We start from the raw sequence: 19,041 nt of genomic DNA, 5'->3' as shown, positions 1-19,041 counted from the left end.
TTTATAGTCTGTTACAATAACCGTCCATGCTTCTGAGCGACCTTTATGTTTTAATCTGTTCATTGCATTCAATTGCATACATGGACATTTATGTATTACTTCTTGACACTACCATAAAGAATATGTGATATGAGCTAATCAAATATCACTTTAGACTTGTGATAAATATCCTCTTGCCTCACATCACTCTTTTTATCTCCTCATTTCAGGCCCAAAAGCAGGAAGTCACCATCGAAACTCTACAAACTGAGCTCGATCAGACCAACGAGGAGCTGGACAAACTCAATTCCGCCCACTTAGAAGAACGAGCCCAACTCATTCATGACCTTCAGAGCTGTGAGCGGGAAATCGACAGACTTAAAGATGTCGTGTTGGAGAAGGACGAAGAGATATCAACGCTCTCCGGTAGCATGGCGGAGTACGCGGAGCAGGTCACGATGATGAAGCAGGACATCAAACTCAAAGAGGAGACCCTGGTCCGTGTGGAAACTGCTCTGAGTAAAGTAGAGCGGGAAGCCATGATTCTTAGAGAGTCGCAGACTTCAGACCAGAAAGATCTGGATGGAAAGATCACAGAGCTGGTGGAGAAACTCAAAGACACTGAGATGGAGTTGCTCAACACTAAAAAGGAAAGCGAGTGTAAGGTGACTGAGGTGGAACATCTGATAAAGCAAACTGAAGAGGACAAGATAACAATACAGGACCTTCGAGGGGAGATCCAGAAACAGATTGTGAGCCAGCGTAACCATCTTACTGAATGTGAAACACATACCGCTTCACTTAAGGAGCAGCTGACTTCATCCACACAAAAGCAGCAGGAATCAGAAGCACTCCTTCTGCAGCTCAAGGACAAAAACACGAGCAGTGAGCAGATACAGCAGCAGCTTAATGAAAAGGAGCAAAAGTATGAGAAAGAACTGAAATCGTCCAAGGAGGAACAGAACAAACTCTTGGCTCAGGTGGAGAAATACAATCATGAAATGCAGACGTTGTCCAAACAGTTAGAGGTGCAGGTACAGAGTGAGGAGCAAATCAAAAAGGACATACAGGAGAAACTGGAAACCATAGCATCACTGGAAAACAAACTGAAGACCACAGATACACAGGCTGAGGAGGAGAGGCAGAAATTCAACACTGAGATGCAAAACCGTGACTCAGAAAAGGAGAAACTGAGCAATGAACTCGAAAGCAAATCTGAAAATATCTCCAAACTCAGAGGTCTATTAAAAACCATGAAGACGGAGAAAAAGCAGCTGCAAGATAAACTCAAAGGGCTAACAGAGGAGCTGGAGCTACAGAAGCAGAATGTAAATGAACTTAATGGAAAGATCACGTCTGCTCTTGAACTCAACAGCAGTCTTGAGAAGCAGGTAGATTGCCTTACGAAAGAGAAAGAGAGACTTGAAATGGAAGTAACGGAAAGCGTAAAAACTATTTCTGAAGTCTCACTTGAAAAGGATTCCTTGCAAGCCAAAGTATCCACATTGGAAACTCAGCATTCACAAAACAACGCAATAATTGAAGGTCTACAAAGGGCTAAAGAGGATTTGACTCATCGCACTAATGAGTTGAATAAAGTTCTTGAGCAAAGCACGCACTCAACCTCAGAGGTCCTCCTGGCGAAAACGAATGAATGTAGTCATCTCAGCCAGTTACTCAGGGAAAGGGAGGACAAGGTGACACATCTGCAGGAAGAAGTACAAAGTGTATCTTCTAAGGTAGAGCAGCTTCAGCAGGACATGGCAGAAAAAGACCAGGTTGTAATAGAGCATCGAGCGCAGATAGAAACCCAACAAAACCAGCAAACACAACTTCAGGAAACTGTTTCTCTGCTGCGAGAACAGGAGAAAGGTCTGAAGTCTGGCTTAATGGAGAAGGATACGATATTAAAAGAGAAACAGGAAGGGTACGACAGTTTGCAGAGTGAAATTACGCAACAGAAAGATATTGTTTCTAAGCTACAAGCAGAAGCTGAATCACAAAATGTGGACCACTTAAAGCTTCGCACGCAGATTGAAGAGAAAGAAGGGAAGTTGAAAAAAATGACGCAGCAGTGTCAAAAACAAAAGGACAAAGTCAACGATGCTAACAAATCTGTTAAGTCTCTGAGTGAACAAATCCGTGTCCTGGAAGAAAAGGCCAGACAGCTCGAAGCTGATGCTGAACGCAGGCAAATGGAGATAGCTAGCTTAAACGGCAACATCCAGGCAATACGTGAGGAAAACCAGCAACTCCGTGCCGCTTGTGAAAGCAGAGAAATGCAGCTTTCTCAGCAAACACAACTTCTATCTGAACTTGATGGACGCCTTAAAGCGACTCTTGAACAGAACTCCAGTTTTAGCGTACAGATTAGCAGCCTAACAGAAAACAATCAGAGACTACAAGAGGAGTTAGCGCAGAACATCAAATCTGTTTCTGAACTAGCCACTGAGAGGAAGTCCCTCCAAGAACAAAACTCTGGGCTTGAAAGTCAAATCTCGGAGAAGCAGAAGATTATTGAGGAGGTGTTGAATGAAAAGGAGATGCTTACTGTTGCAGGAGATGAATTAAAAAAGATCCTGCGGGAAAGCGAAGCGTCGAACTCTGCAGGTTTGCTGGAGAAAACGAGTGAATGTGCCAATCTGTTGAAAACGTTAAGGCAGAGAGAAGGACAACTTCAAAGTCTAGAAGAGCAACTCGATGCCTTGAAGAAGCAAGTCAGTCAGCAAAGTTCACAGTTGGACGCTCAGCAGGACCAACTGCTGCAACTTCAGGATACGATATCAATGCTTCAGGAACAAGGATCTGTCCTCAAGTCAGGGCTGATGGAGAGAGACAAGATGTTGCAGCAGAAAGCAGAGGAGAGTAGTTTCTATCAGAATGAAGTTGTGCAACAGAAAGCCTTAATATCACAGATGCAGGGTGAGTTCGAGTCACTCAGGCAAGAGTGCTCAGATACTTTACTTAACCAGAAAGACGAGCTGGACAAACGAAGCGAGTCGGTGATCTCGCTCAGCGGTCAGCTCGGTGCCATGAACCAGAGCGCTGCAGAGGCAGAGGTTGAGATTACAAACCTAAAGAGTGCTGTAGAGAAACTCACTGCAGAAAACGGTCAGAAAGAAGAGCAGAGGAAAGCAGAGGTCATTGATTTGAACGATAACATTCAAGCACTGAATGAGCAGAATACAAGATTGAAATCTGAATTTCAGAAAACAGTGGCAGAGTTGTCCAAAGCACAGGACGAGGCGACACATTTCAAAACAGCCGTCTGTGATGTGGACAACAAATTTAAAACTGTAGACTCAGAAAAAGATAGGCTTAATTTGGCAATGCAAGAAAAACATGATTTGATCCAGACACTCAACAGTAGGATTAATGAGCAGGGGGAGCAGCTGAAACAGAAAGAAGACAACAATGTCAGTCTAAAAGCAAAGGTTTCAGAGCTTGAAGAATCTGTGTTTAGAATCAGAGGTGAAGTCAATAGTCTTTCGTCAGAGTCTTCTATCCTGAAAACTACTTTGGAGAAAAAAGAACAATCAAGTCTTGAATATCAAAGTAGTTCTTCAGCTGCCGTTGAAAACCTCAACTCAAATCTACAAGCCAAAGAGGTGGAGTGTGAGAGCTTGAAAGAAAAGATGTCCCACCTTGAGGAATCGATCACAAAGCTCAACAGCACCCTCCAAGTTCAGATGTCTGAAGCAAAACATCTGAGAAAGGCCTTGGGAAAAAAAGAGGCCGCTCTTCAGGAACAATCAAAGTCCCTTCAGGAAATCCAGAGAAGATCCGATGAAGCTTTGCTCTTCAAATCGCAGTTCATGGAAAGCACAGACTTGGTGTCACAGCTACAGAATCAAATCCAACTACTGTCCACCGAGTCTGCAAACCTCAGACAATCAGCAGAAGAAACACAAAGTGCCTTTAACAACCTACAAGAGAAGTATGCAGCTAACTTAGAGGAGCTGCAGGATGTGAGACAGCAAGTGTCCCAAAGGACTGATGAGGTGTTAAGCCTTCGGAGGTTATTGGACGACACCAGTAACGAACATCAGACGGCAAAGACGATGATAGAAACTCTGAGAAATGATTTATCTGAGACGCATCACAAACTCCAGAAAACAGAAGAGTTGAACTCCATTCTGTCAAACGAAAAGAACGAGGCGTTTGCTTCTCATCAAGCAAGCGTTTCACTGCTGACCGTCGAAATAGACAGACTCAAATCACAACACCTTCAAGTCGTGGCACAGATGAATGCACTCACAGAAAACGTTGAGCAGAGGGAAATGGCTCTCCATGCGATTAACAGTCAGTACACATCGCAGGCCAAACACGCATCCCAGCTGGTGTCGAAAATGCAGAAACTAGAACAGCAGAATAAGAGACTAAATGAGGAGATTAGTTTGTCAAAGAACGAGCACCAGAAGCTTCTTACGGCCGTCAGTAATGAAAACACACATTTGCAGGAGGAGGTTAGGAAACATCTAGCAGAGAAGGAGGGGCTGGAAAGGAGTCATCATCAAATATTGGCCTCCCAGGTTCAAATGGAGCAGCAGTCCAGCAGCACAAAGGAGACAATGACGTCCGAGAAGGAGAGCCTTCAAGCAAAGGTTAGTGCCAAAGATGAGGAAGTTTCTCAATTAAAAGAAAACATTCACAGGATAGAGCAAATTCTGCAGGATTCTGAGCAAGAGTGGCTCTTAGTTTTGGATAAAGAGAAACAGGATAGGAACATACTCGCAGAACAATTGCAAAGTGTTGAAAATGAAATGAAGTCTAAAGATGTTAAAGTTAATGCTCTGAAAGGAGACCTGGACAGTTTGCAGGAGAAACTAGCAGAGGCTTCATCTGCGATTAGGCAGGGGTCTGATCAACTGAGCGCCAAAGAGCTGGAGGCAGCAGCATCCAGGATCCAACTGGAGAAGGTTTTAGCTTTGTTCCAGGAAAAGGATAATGACAACAATAATTTGCAACAGGCTCTAAAAGCGGCAGAACATGAGTTACACAAACTTGTAGTGATCAGGAATGGTACTAACACAGATTTGTTAGCTAAAGGGTCAGCAGATTTAGGGACAGAAAAGGCCTCATTACAGGACATGATTATACAATTACAAGAAAGTCACCAGTCGGAGGTAGCTGCTCTAAAACATGAGTTGGATAAAACCGTTGCACAATTACAAAAAACCCAGAACACACTTGATAAAGGAGAGAGGAGTAATGATGAAAAGGGTCAACAAATTTCACTTTTGCAAGAGATGGTAGAGCATCTACAGACAAGGCTCAATGCTGAATCAGAGAAAGTGAAAGAAGCCTCTGTCAAACACTCGTCTTTACACAGTGAATCACAAGAGAAATATGAGCAGATCAACTGTATGAGCATTCAGATAAGTCAGCAGAAGGAGCTTCTTGCTGGACTCAGTCAGCAGTTAAGGGATAAAGACGCATCCATCGCCCAACTCCTAGAATCAGCCTCAAATGAAAGGATGAAACTCGGTGAGGAAAAATCATCTCTAACGGCACAATTGGAAAGCATGGAGCAGGAACACAACACCTCCATGAAGAAGCTTGAAGAGATTTCTCAGCAGTTAGAGGAACAGATGTCAAGCTCTCACAGTGAAATAGACACCATGAGTGCAGAGAAGATCGAGCTGATTAAGAAAAACGACGATCTAAAGAGTGAACTAGCCAAGGTGTCTAAAGAGAAAGACGCCATGAAGAAGAAGCTCCAAGCTGCTCTCGTTGTGAGAAAGGATCTGATGAAGAAAATCGAGCGATATGAAAGCCAGAAAGAAGAGAGTGAAAACAATAAAACTGAGGTTTCACTTTTACAGGATAAATTACAGGAAGTAAATAATCAAGTCCAGGCGTCTGCTCAGATATATGAAGAAAATGTGTCAGTTCTTGAAAAGAGACTTCTTGAGAAAGAAGGAGAGATTCTTGAACACAAACTTGGAAGTGAAAGACTTGTGGAACAATTACAGTCGGAAAAACAAGTCTTGCAAGCCACACTCAACGACAAAGAAGTTTGTTTATCAGAAACTTTGCAAACGCTGAATGAGAAAAGCTCTCTGCTGGAGCAGCTGCAGTCCACTGCTTCTGAGAGAGAGGAAGCATTCGACCAAGAGAAGACAAGCTGGGCGCAAAAATTAGAAGACCTTCAAAATGAAATAAAGACATATCAAGATGAGATAAAGGACAGATCTTCCTCCACATCTACTGCTGTGGATTTACAGAATGAGCTTGCTCAAATAAAGCTTGAAAAGGCAAAGCTACAGAAAAAGGCTCAGGCTGCCTTGCTGGCACGCAAAGAGACCCTCAAGAAAGCTCAAGAAAGTGAAAATGAATTAACTCAAGAGCTAGTCGAACTGAAAGACGACTTCAAGGCTCTCCTGGAGCAGCGCTGTCAGCAGACCAATGAGTTAAACGCCATCCAGTTAGACTTCGACGAGAAGGTCAGGGAACTGGAGGAGCTCCGTAATAACTCTTTGTCTGATCTAGATGAGCTTAAAACCTTAAGACAGCTTTTCGAGGAGAGGGATAAAACTCTCCAAGATCTGAAGATGACTCTGGCGGAGAAAGAGAGCCAGTGCCATTCTCTTTCAAACCTGCAGAAAGAGCTAGAACATGTTAAATCCAAATGTGAGAGTATGTCTCTTGAGATGGCAAGAAAAGAAGAGGCTCTTGTGGAAGTGGACCAAGATGCAGGTGCTTTGAAATCACAACTTCTCAAGGTAGAGATTGACTTGGAGAAAGCTCAGGCAGAAGTAACAGAGAAAACAGAAGAAGTTGAGAAATATCTGGAAACAATTAGAGTTGCTGAGCTGCAGACCCAACAGGAGAAGCAAGCTTTATTGAATGGAAATACATCTTTGGAGACCCGTCTGAGCATCGCTGAGTCTGCACTGGAGGAACGCATGCACGCAAATGAAGGAAAATATCTACTTTTGATGGAGGAGAACAAGGCTCTTTTGGAGAAAAGTCATACGTTGAAAGTGGAACTCGAGACAACAGTTGATTTAGTTTCACAGAAATCCTCAGAAGTTTCAAACATACAAAAGACTTTAACAGAAACACAGCAGCAGCTCAGTGACTTAAGAGGCACTTTGACTGAGGAGCTTGAAAAAGCACAACTTCATTGCACTGAAAAACAATCACATTTGGATTTCTTGAAGCAAGAAATAGAAAATGCTTACAGATTAATTGATGAGCTCCGAAATGAGGTAACCACCCTGGATAAGCAACTAAAGGAGAAAGTGAATGAGCAGCTACATCAGAACAAGCCTGAAATGTATGCCGATGTTAACGAAGAAGTCGTAAGCTTGTCTTGCAAAAGTGCTGAAAACTTTGAAGTGAAACTAAAGGAGAGAGATGATGCCTTGCTTGTTTCTCGGGCTCAATTTTCGGAAAAGGAAGAACTAATTGCTGCACTTGAACTGCAATTACAACAGCAAATTAAAATAAATGAAACTACCATTGAAAAGATGAGAACAGAGTCTGATCAGTTTCAGAAATCTCGAGACAACGGCGGCAAAATGAACAATCAGGACAACCAAAGCAAAGTTGCTCTCCTAACCAGGAAACTTCAAGCAGCTTTACTTTCCAGAAAAGAACTCATGAAGGAAACTGCAATGCTAAAGGAGGAAGTAGAAAAGCTGTCAGACAAACATGCAGCTAAAGAAGCCGACTACTTTACTCTGGAGGCATCAGTGCTGAAGTTAAAGCAACAAAATACGGACTTGGAAAGCTCTGTGTCATCCCTGAACAAGGAGAGAGACGGGCTCAGGACTGACGCTGACGGCATCTTAAATGATAATCGCAGTTTATCCGCAGCCTGTGAAAGCTTGAAGCTAACCATAGAAAACATCACACAGCAGAAACAGGCTTTCTCCTGCCAGCTGGAATCTCTTAAAGACTCTCAAACAGACGAGCTTACCAAGTGGAAGTCAAAACACGCCGAGCTGAAACAAGAGTACGAATCTCTTTTACAAGCTTATGAAAATGTGAGCAGTGAAATGGACAAGATGAGACAGCTTTTGGAAGGGGCTAAAAGAGATAGGCAGGAAGCCCTCAGGAAAATCCACAAACATGAATCTGAGATGGAGATTCTGGAAAAGCAAGCTAGAGAGATGGAGGAAGAAAATGGAAGAATTAAAGAGAAGATGCACATATTTTCCAAACAGAAACGGCAGAAGATTGAGGAGCTGGAGGATGAGAATCAGAAAATGAGAAAAGAGCTGACTGAGCTTGAAGAAAACCACAAAATGGCGACGTGCGAGATGACTGAAAAAGATCAGCAATTGGAAGCCAAAATGTACCGACTTAAAGAGAAGCTCACTGAATTTGAGGTTGAAAATAACCAATTGTCAGAAAAGCTTGAAGAAGCCAGCTGTTCATTGGAAGTGAAGCACTCCAAATCAAATGACTACTCAAACAACATGCAACTAAAACTGGATGAAGCTCTGAGTTTGAATAACTCACTGACAGCTCAGATTGAATCCCAGAAAACAGAACTCGGTGCTCAGTTGGAAATGTACAACTTGTTACTGAAAGAGAAGCAAAACCTTTCTGAAAGAATTGAGTCGATACAGAATGATCAGGAAGCTCAACTGGGACAGAAAGATGATGACATTAAAGAGCTCAAAGACGTTATGAACAGACACAGTCGAGAAACTATCAACCTGAATGAGAAGGTGAGAATCTTAGAGGATGATAAGTCACTTCTGCAGGAGGAGCTTGAAAATGTTCAAGAGATTTCAGACAAAGTTAAAAATGAAAATGACTATTTGGAAACGGTGATCCTCAAGAACACTGAGAGGATTGACGATCTGACCGACTCGGTCTCTGTGTTGCAAACCCAAAACAAGCAGCTGTCGTCTCAGCTGGCAGCCAGCAAAGACATGAGCAGTCAAGTTCGCCAAGAAAAAGAACAGGAGCAGCTGAAGTTAGTCCGGGAGTTTGAGGAGAAGCTGAAGACGGTTCAGCGAGGCAGTGAAGGCACCAAAAATGTGAAGAAAGAACTGCAAGAGCTTCTCAAAGAAAAGCATCAGGAGATCAATCAGCTTCAGCATAACTGCATCAAATACCAAGAACTGATTTTAGACCTAGAGAGGGCTCTGAAGACATCTCGGTCAGCCTGTGAACAGTCTGAGAAAGAAATGAAGAAAAGCTCGGAGAAAATGGCGGTATCAGAGGAGAGAAGTAAACAAGTTGAAGCTGAGGTGATAACGCACAAGAATCTCCTCCAGGAGGCCACAGAAAAGATTTTGAGTGTCGAGTCTGAAAGAGATCAGCTGGCTCTGGACATGTCAAAGGAAAGTAAAAGGTTTGAGGATCAGCTCATAGAGAAAAGACAACAACATATAGAGGAGATGCAATACAATTCCTACATGGAGAATCAAGTCATGTTACAGCAACAGATTGATGACCTCAAGGAGTTAAAGGAGAAAGAAAGTCAGAAGGTGAATGAACTGAGGCAGCAGCTCGACTCTCAACATCTGCAGATAAACACTTTCAAAAGATCTGCGGAGACTGATGAGGCGAAGCTCTCGGCTTTATCTGCCACTCCTCAGGGAGCAGATGCTTCCAAACTGTGGAACGATTTGTACCAAAATACGTTACACGAGAAAGATAACCAGCTCCTGGAACAGGGTTTCGTGATCAAACGATTCCTGGATGACATGAGAGTGAAAGACAAAGAGATGAATGAGGTCCGAGTGACCAAGTCCAGACTGGAGAGGACTCTCAATGAATACTCAATGGCCGCCGCCGCTCAGCAGAGACAGCTCTTCATCATGAGCGCGAGCAACGCTGAATTTAGTGAGACTGCAGAGCTCATGGATGTGCAGGTTAGGGAACTGGGTGCACATGCTGATCGATTAGAAAAAGATAAAAACGTTCTAAACCGAGAACTGGCTGACAAAGAAGGTATCATTTCTCTAATGCAGCTAAATCTCCAACAATTAGAGAAGTTAAACGAAGACTCGGATGCTCAGCTGCTCCTTTTACAGTCTGAAAATGACAAAGTCCAAGCTGACTTTGAGAAGCAAGAGGGACTTTCACTGCAACTGAAAACACTCCTGCATAGCAAAGACACCGAGATCTCCTCCTTACTGTCGTGTAAAGACGGACAGATGTCAGGATATCTAGAACAGCTCCAGACCAATTATCGTACCCAGGTCGCGCTTTATGAGGACCGGTTAACCTCTTCACGCTACCAGAGAGAAAAGGCTGACCAAGTGTTGAGAGGTCTTGAAGCAAAGGTGAAAAGTCTGCAAATCCAAGTTACCAAGTCTAGCCAGGAAAAAGAGCAGATGTCTGCAAAGATGGAGTCCTTTAAAAACTCGATGGCGTCTTTACAGAGTGAAAGGGAGCGATTGATGTCAGAATACAGAATACTTGAAGCAAAGAGTCAGTTAAGTTTCATGGGTAGAGACGGCTCTGCTGACGGGGAAGGTGGCGCCACCAAAGGCCTTAAACATGAAATAAGGAAGCTGTTGCACCAAATGGATGATCTCAACTCTGAGAACGCTATGCTCAGGGCACAACTGGTGCGCTACAGAGAGGATTTGAACCAGGTTTTATTCCTGAAGGACAACCAGCTGAAGATCCTGCTACAGAAGCAACAGGATGTGATCAAAGACCTCGAAGGCCAAAAGGCGGCAGGAGAAAAGCAGCAAAGAGCGTCTCAGTTGGAACTTCAAAAGGAAGAAGAAGCAAGCAATACTTTTAAAGCAGAGATCTTGAAGCTAACCGCTCATGTTTCAAATCTTGAAGCTGATGTTGTCACTCTTAAAAAGGAAAAAGTCTCGACAAATAAAGGCAAAGTGATTAATGATTTGCAGGAAGCAGTGGCAGCCAAAGCAGCTGAATGTAATGACCTCCAGCAGAAAATTCTCTCTCAGAAACTCCTCAACGACGAGCTCAAGGAGAAAATGCAGCTGTTGGAAAAAGAAACGGACAAAAGCCTTGGTGAAGCTGAGGACAAATACAACAGTGAGCTGGACGCCTTCGAGCGCGAGGTGGTGCTGATGAGAAACGAGCGAGAGACGGCCGATGGACGAGTCGCAGACCTCGCGAAAGATCTCTTGGAAATGGAGCAGCAGCTATCAGAGGCTAAAACACAAATCAAAAACACCAAGGCTCAGAATGAGTCCATGGTTAAAGCCATGGTCGCTCTGCAGGACGACCGAGACCAGCTCATCGAAGACTTCAAGGTCCTGAGGAACAGATACGATGAAGAACTCAGAGAGACTCAGGCAGCTTTGAACAATATGGAGCGCAGTCTGCAGGACGCCACCTCCGACCTGGCCATGTTCGCCAAAGAGAGAGACATCCTAGTACAGAAATTAAAAGCTTTGGAGAACAAAGACGCGCACGCAGAGCTCAGCAAGTTGTTGGATGATCTGTCGAAGGAGTTGTCCGAGAAGGAAAGGGACTTTAAGCAAGTGTTGCAGGAGAATAACACCTTCAGCAGGCAGCTGTCGGCGTTCTCCAGATCTATGGCCAGCCTGCAGAACGATCGCGAGCGGCTGGTGGATGATTTGACCAGCGCCAGAAAAGAGGTGGAGTCGAGGCAAGGGTCAAGCCCAGAGAGCGTCAGTGTGGATCGATCTAAAGGAAGTGTCCTGCAGAATGAGAGGGAAGCGCCGGTAAGTCCTCAGCTGTGATCTGAGTTTGGCTCCTGCCTGCTTCCTCTCTGCCGTGTTTCATTTTGTGGAAAGCATGCAGGGTCATTTTGATTGTAAACACCATTGCTTTGGTTTGCATGGTCATTTGTGTTGCTATGCAAACTATCTTGTGTCGGTGTAATCAGTTTGAGGAAATGTTTCCTTTGAAGATGTACCACTTATGTGACTGACAACTTTTATTTTATTACAGCAGGCGATGCAGAAGATGGAGAAACTCCAGCAAACTGTAAACATGCAAACTTACGGACAGTCGCCTGAAAAAGAAATCATCAGCTACCAGGAGGAAACAGCAAATCTGAGGTAAGAGCAGACTGAAGATAAGTTAGGAGATATTACAGATTTGTTCTTCAAAATGTTTCCATCGTGCCTCACTTGGAATATTTTTGGCTTTTTATTTGTAAAGTTGTTCATAATTGTTCCTGTGTTAATGCTCGTAGACAAGAAATATTAGAGAGGCAACTCAGTGGACCTCTTTAAAATGAGCTACTTTTAAACCTAGCTTTTAATTGGCTATACTCAATTTGTATTGTTTTATTTATTGTTTAATTTATTGTCGTTCAACTAAATAAACAAATTAATAAAAAAGTATAATTGTTTTCTTCTGTTCTGTAGATCTGACACAGAGAGGAGGGACACACTGCCAGTCAAGGTAAGTTCATATTTAAACGTTTTGACTTTGCCAGAAAGCTTTATTTTGTGTTGGTTTTGTATTTTTGTTCTTGTTATCCGTGCAACTATTTAATCCTCCTTAAAAAAATACTATTTTGCATTAAATAATTTTACATTTTGGCAATCTCCATAATAAAAGGGCTGAAAAACTGAATTATTGCATTCAAAATGAAGTAATTTCTATTAAAGCTATTATCTTTCTGTCATTTGAAATATCTATTATCCAAGTAATTGTAATAGCTCTTTTTCAATATGTAAAGACATTTAAATAGCAGTCAGTTTAGGAACGTTTCTAAACCCACATCCTTTTGTTCAGGCTTTTATGTAATGTGTTCCCTCCCCTCCTCCACAGGAGAGCGTGGTCCTGGCCGGTGGGAGTGGATGGGAGGAAGTTGTTCGTCAGCTGGAGGCGGAGAGGGTTCGGCTGCACGGAGATCTGCAGCGCTGCATGTACGAGATCCAGCAGAGAGACCTGTACCTGCAGCAGCTCAACATCAAGGTAGCAAACAACACTCTGAAACTAAACACCACGACTGGATGTGCAGCTGAAACGTCTGTGGTGTTTAGTTATATAGCAACTTTCAACACAAGTCAATACAAAGAGCATTGAGCTATACTGCAACAGAAACACATTATACATGACATTTAAAAACAGTCATTTAATAAAAGAGAATGTAATAGAATTAAATCAAGATGAAATAAAATAAGGACATAAAATTCAAGAAATGAAGTGTAAGACTTGAAGCTGAGTGAGGTGTGAGGTGTATAAACTTCACGTGTGTTTTCGGTAGTGTGGCAAGCTGTTTGATTATGCAATAAACTCACAAAGCTGTATATGAAACTTCTATATATCAACTCTGAAGGAAGGAAGAAACTTAGAAAAAAGACAAGATGTTTGCTGTAATTTATCTTCATTAAGTAACGGTCAATCACACATTGTAATGACCTCATAACAATGAAATATAATCCAGTTGTGTTCCCTATAAGCCTTGCTTTCACCCTGCTATCTGGTCTGCAGGACTGTACGATCGCCCCGAATAATGGAAGCTTTATTTACAGCGAAAAGACCGAAAAATAACTCTTATACAATTTAAGTACCAAGCTCTGGTGGACAGATTACGTTACACACACACACACACACACACACACACACACACACACACACACATACACACACACATACACACACACACACACACAGTCAAACACACACAGACAGTCAAACACACATTTAACACTATAGCCACTTAAAACACACCAGATATAAACACAACAACTCATCTCGTGTAATCAAGGATGGAAGTGAAACAAAATGATCACCCATCATTAAGCCAAACAGGAAATTAGGGAGAAACTGCAGAGGAAGAGTCCCTGTGCTGTTTGCAACTAGAACAATAGATTTGATTACTGTAATCAGCATTCGGGATAAATAACATTATTATATATTTAAAAACGTTCTTTTTTTCTGATGTTCTGAATAAGTTTGTTGGTAGTATAAGCTTTGAAGAAAACAGAAAGTTATCCAGTTTGTATACCCCTTGAAAAAACTAGGGGAATTGGGGGATGAAAAGCTTTCTATTTCCACTTTAAATATATAAAATCTCGCTTCCTCCCCCCCCTCCTCAGTTGCAGCAGGCGATGGAGGAGAAAGGTGGGGTCTCGGCTCAGTTGAGAGCCGTTTCCCAAACCCTGAGGGACACCCAGACGCGCTGCCACTGGCTGGAGAACCAGGTCCAGAACCAGGCTCAGGTAAATAATAATAAATAACATTAAGATTGTTAGAAAATATCACTCGTCCCCGGCTTGAGCTTCAATCTCAGGATCCATGTATTTGTGATCCTCTCCAGAATGGAAGTAGTCATCACATACAGAGCATCAACTAGTTCCTGAACAGAGTCCTTCACATGCTGATATCCAAGAGAGGGAGTTACACAGTCACAAGATGGAGGAATAGAAAGCAGTATTCAATGTTTACTTCAGATTAGCTCCACGTCAGAAATGATCATGCTTGTCATATGTCTATCTCCATAGAGGCTGAATCATCATGTTAATCACATAGCTATCATATGCCTCAAACAGTCCTGATGCTCTTCTAGGTAATCATACATCCTGTCATGTTCACAGCTACAGTTGGGATACCTTTGTTATCATGTTACTCTCATATTGGAAGAGGACATTCAGTGTTTTCACAACAAAGGTGTATGTTTCTTCACATGTCCGTATTGTTAATGTCCCTTCCTCTGTTGCTTCGGACTGTCATACTAGGCAAACTGTTAGAGACAGTTCTTGTTTTGGGAAAAGGTGACTCAGTTACCACCTAGAGGCGACCCTCTGTAGTCCATTGATGTTAAAAGACTACCCACAATGACACAGACACAAATATGGGCGAGCTGTATGGAGACGCAGACGAAACACATTTCCTAATTGTTTAATTCTATAACAGTAACAGAAAGAAAGACAATCTAAGTTAGCTTTTTAAAGATGTTAGAGCTGCTTTTGTTTTGATAGTTTTTATGTATATGTCTTTTTTCTTTGTTGACTGTGTGGAAATCACAAGTCATCATAACTTTGAGTAAACTAATAACTTGCCCGTTGGAGATGTCTGTTCTAAAAGGTGTCTATAGTTAAAAATAAAAACAAACTTCTCTATATACCTGTAATAATACCTGTAATAATACTTGTAGTAATACCTGTAGTAATGCTGTCTCCTCACCTCCAGGGGGCAGTGTTTGCTGAGGTTGCACCTGGAGCCCCCCAGGAGAGGAGCAACAACTCCATGATGTCTGACACGGCTGAAAACACTCAGCTCCAAGAAAGGTGACGTTTTATTTTTCACAAAATCCTCTCACCAAAAGTCTACAAACATAAAACTGGGATTCCATTTTTTTTACTAAATAATATCTATTGGTTTATTTATTATTTTTATGTTTTCATTGTTTTGTTTTTTTTACAGATAAAGCATTATTATTATTATTATTATTATTATTATTATTATTATTTACTTTTCCTTTTTAAATTGTTTTGTCTTCGTTCTCTCTACATTTTCCTCAGTGGGTTATCTGTTGTTTGACTTTTGGATTATTCTATTGTTGCCTATTTGACCTTACCTGCTGCTTATTTGCTCATAACCTCTGGCTGTTAAAGCACACAGAGCTGCATCCTGTGTATGAAGAGTGCTTTACAAATAAAGAGTTATTGTTATTCAGGCTGCTGGAGCTGGAGCAGAGTTTAACAGACGAGAGATCGAGAAGAGAGACGGCAGAAGAGGCTCTACGACTCGCTGAGGACCGAGCCAAGAGGTCACTAATCTTTCATTGTTTCTGTTTAATACCAGAGGAGGGAAGTAGTGGAGTACAAATACTTCGTTACTGTACTTAAGTACATTTTTCTGGTATCAGTACTTTACTGCACTACTTATTTTTCTGACGACTTTTTACTTTGACTTCTTACATGTTGAACACAAATACCTGTACTTTCTACTTCTTACATTTTGAACACAAATACCTGTACTTTCTACTTCTTACATTTTGAACACAAATACCTGTACTTTCTACTTCTTACATGTTGAACACAAATACCTGTACTTTCTACTTCTTACATTTTCCAAACAGGCTGGTTCCTTTAGTTTGAATGTGTGTTTGGTGGCGTGATCATTATTATTATTATTCAACATTCATTAGCTAACAATGACATTATTGTTCTGTTAATATAGAGGGAGGTCAGGTACTCTTTAAAACAGATGGTAGTTATGGGTACTTTTTACTTAAGTACATTTCAAAGCCCATACTTCTTTTTAGTTTAGTCTAGTAGTACTTCTACTTTTACCAGAGTATTTCTAAACACGAGTATCTTTACTTGAGTAAAGGATGTGTGTACTTTTGCCATCTCTGTTTAATACACACTCTCATACATACACACACACACACACACACACACACATGTACAGTATATATATTCAACCGTGCACAGTGCAAAGTGTTTCAAAAAGCTTTTGTCTTGCAGTGTGAGCTCCAGTCTGTCCAGAGACAGTCCGAGGGATTTCAACATCGAGATGGAAACAGAGGAGGAGTGGGAAGCTCTGAGTCTGAACCCGAACCAGCCTCTCATAACAAGAAAGGTACGCAGATGACAGCAAATATATTTTTTTTTATTTATTCAGCCGTTACTACAAACGCCTTAAGAAGATTTTGAAAAAAGGTCTGATTTAAATAGTTTTATCTCCTGTGTTTTTGATTTAAGAAGTGATTTACCACAATTGTATTTCTGCCTTTCAGGGCTTCCGTACTTTACTCATCAAAACAAGCCTGTAAATAAATGTGTGTTCCTGGTTCCTTATATTCAGATAAAACAGTAAAGCGTCATCACATTGTGGGGGAAATCTTTTGCAGCAATAGCACTGGAAAACACACATTTTAATAGAATATGGAGATGTCTTTTATTCGCAAATGTACCCAACTTTGATGGGTTTTAAACGTATTTTCTTCAAACCATCAGACATTCGGACTCCAAAGAATACGCCTGAAGATTAAGAAGCATGTCACGTGTCGCTGGAACATGATTGGCTCAATACTTTAAGAATAAAACAGTGAAATACTCCTTTATGACACTCCAAATGTACTCAACTATGACGCGTTTTAAACGTATTTTCTTCAAACCATCACACATTTAGACTCCAAAGAATACGCCTGAAGATTAAGAAGCATGTCACGTGTCGCTGGAACATGATTGGCTCAATACTTTAAGAATAAAACAGTGAAATACTCCTTTATGACACTCCAAATGTACTCAACTATGACGCGTTTTAAACGTATTTTCTTCAAACCATCACACATTTAGACTCCAAAGAATATGCCTGAAGATGAATAAGGAGGTCACGTGTCGCTGGAACATGATTAGCTCAATACTTTAAGAATAAAACAGTGAAAACACTTCTTTAGGACACTTTGTTCTGTGTGTTTTCAGGTGAAAGGAGGCGTGGTGGCGTGTCGCCGCTGGATCAGGGGGCGGAGCCTCTACTTTTCGCGCCTGCTGACGAGCCGCGCCCGCTCTCGACATCTCTTCCTGTTCTACCTGCTCTCCGTCCACCTGCTGCTCCTCATGTGCCTCACCGGCGCTCTGTAGACCGGCTAATATCTCACAGAAACATCAACGTAAAAATCTGATTTTAGCTCATACTGCATTTGTATATCCTCTCTGTGTGATAACGCATGGTGAAACACTACAAGAGGCGCAAATACATTAGTGGAGAGGATGTTAAAGTTACATTTTGCTAGGTTTTATGTGAAATCCTAATGTATTTTTTATTTATCAGATGTTTTTTTTGTAACATTTAACAGTGAGTTTCCTTTAAATTACCACAGATGTTTTTCTTTACATATTATAAAGTAATTTAAGCCTTAAAAGTATGATAATCTCCTCTTTCCCTTGCTGTATTATTTAGGTGTGCTGTCTTCAGTTTGTTTTAAAATCCAAATTAGGAAGCAAGACGAGGAAATAAACTTTAATTTTTGACACAAGATAAAGAAGAAAATACTCGAGTAAAGCCTAAGAAGGTGCAAAAAGCCATATCCTTTGTTAACACTAATATTTAAATGTCACACACGTTTGCACCAGCTGCTGCTTCCTCTCACGCCTGGTTTCATATCTTGCACATAATCGTGATGCTGAGTTTAAACTATGCACTGACGCTCCAAAAGTGTACATAATAATCATATGATATAATCTGAGAAGCACTACACACCCTGTCTCCTCTTGAACTGCAAACCCAACGCAGTTTTAAATATGCCCGTTAAATAAAGACAGACGAAGGTTCGATATATGCTAACTCTATTGGAAACGTACGGTGGCTGAAAGGTGCGAACGCGCTACAACGGATCAAGACATTTCCACTAGCAGAAACACGCTGCAGCTTCAGAAACCATGCAAATATACAAACACAAATGTTCCAAAACACATGCAGATGAATCGTTACCAACTTGACGAGACATGCGCAAATACAAAATGCTACAAGAAGCTAAATACACAACGGAAACCAGCGCACACAGCTGGGACCGGAGCGCTTGTTGATGTTCAAGATTACAAAATTAGTCTGTCTCATAACTGTAAGTGTTTAGTTTGAAATGACTAGATTAGCTACGTTAGCTAGCTAGCTTACATCACATCTGCGATAATATCAGGAGTCATGTGATCACGTTGTTAAAAGCTGATAAATCATTTTAGGTGAGTTTCCAACAACAAAGACAGTTGTTCATATAACACTGAACGTCACGAAGCGCTCCGTCCCAGCTGTGTGCGTCACTCTTTAGTGTCCCCTGGTCTCCCAGCTGTGTGCGTCACTCTTTAGTGTCCCCTGGTCTCCCAGCTGTGTGCGTCACTCTTTAGTGTCCCCTGGTCTCCCAGCTGTGTGCGTCACTCTTTAGTGTCCCCTGGTCTCCCAGCTGTGTGCGTCACTCTTTAGTGTCCCCTGGTCTCACAGCTGTGTGCGTCACTCTTTAGTGTCCCCTGGTCTCCCAGCTGTGTGCGTCACTCTTTAGTGTCCCCTGGTCTCCCAGCTGTGTGCGTCACTCTTTAGTGTCCCCTGGTCTCCCAGCTGTGTGCGTCACTCTTTATTGTCCCCTGGTCTCCCAGCTGTGTGCGTCACTCTTTAGTGTCCCCTGGTCTCCGTTGTGTGTTGAGCTTCTTGCAGCGTTTTGTATTTGCAGCGTTTTCTTTG

The 19,041-nt window shown here is 41.9% G+C and overlaps 1 protein-coding gene across 3 annotated transcripts in view; it reads left to right on the top strand.

Annotated features, from left to right (window-relative positions):
• LOC117497019 (golgin subfamily B member 1-like) overlaps positions 1-18,691 on the top strand; it is a 50,765-nt gene extending 32,074 nt beyond the window's left edge. For all 3 annotated transcript variants that reach the window (XM_034148908.1, XM_034148907.1, XM_034148906.1), the window contains exons 21-29: positions 210-11,621; positions 11,851-11,960; positions 12,273-12,309; positions 12,682-12,828; positions 13,956-14,078; positions 15,049-15,146; positions 15,536-15,628; positions 16,332-16,446; positions 17,292-18,691. In XM_034148908.1, the coding sequence (XP_034004799.1) occupies positions 210-11,621; positions 11,851-11,960; positions 12,273-12,309; positions 12,682-12,828; positions 13,956-14,078; positions 15,049-15,146; positions 15,536-15,628; positions 16,332-16,446; positions 17,292-17,450 (12,294 nt within the window). In that variant the 3' untranslated portion in view covers positions 17,451-18,691. The remainder of the gene's footprint in view (positions 1-209; positions 11,622-11,850; positions 11,961-12,272; positions 12,310-12,681; positions 12,829-13,955; positions 14,079-15,048; positions 15,147-15,535; positions 15,629-16,331; positions 16,447-17,291) is intronic.
• The last annotated feature ends 350 nt before the right edge of the window (positions 18,692-19,041 follow it).

This window comes from Trematomus bernacchii, unplaced genomic scaffold, assembly GCF_902827165.1.
Source record: "Trematomus bernacchii unplaced genomic scaffold, fTreBer1.1, whole genome shotgun sequence".
NCBI classification, from domain to species: domain Eukaryota; kingdom Metazoa; phylum Chordata; class Actinopteri; order Perciformes; family Nototheniidae; genus Trematomus; species Trematomus bernacchii.
This window is presented reverse-complemented; position numbering and strand designations above follow the sequence as displayed.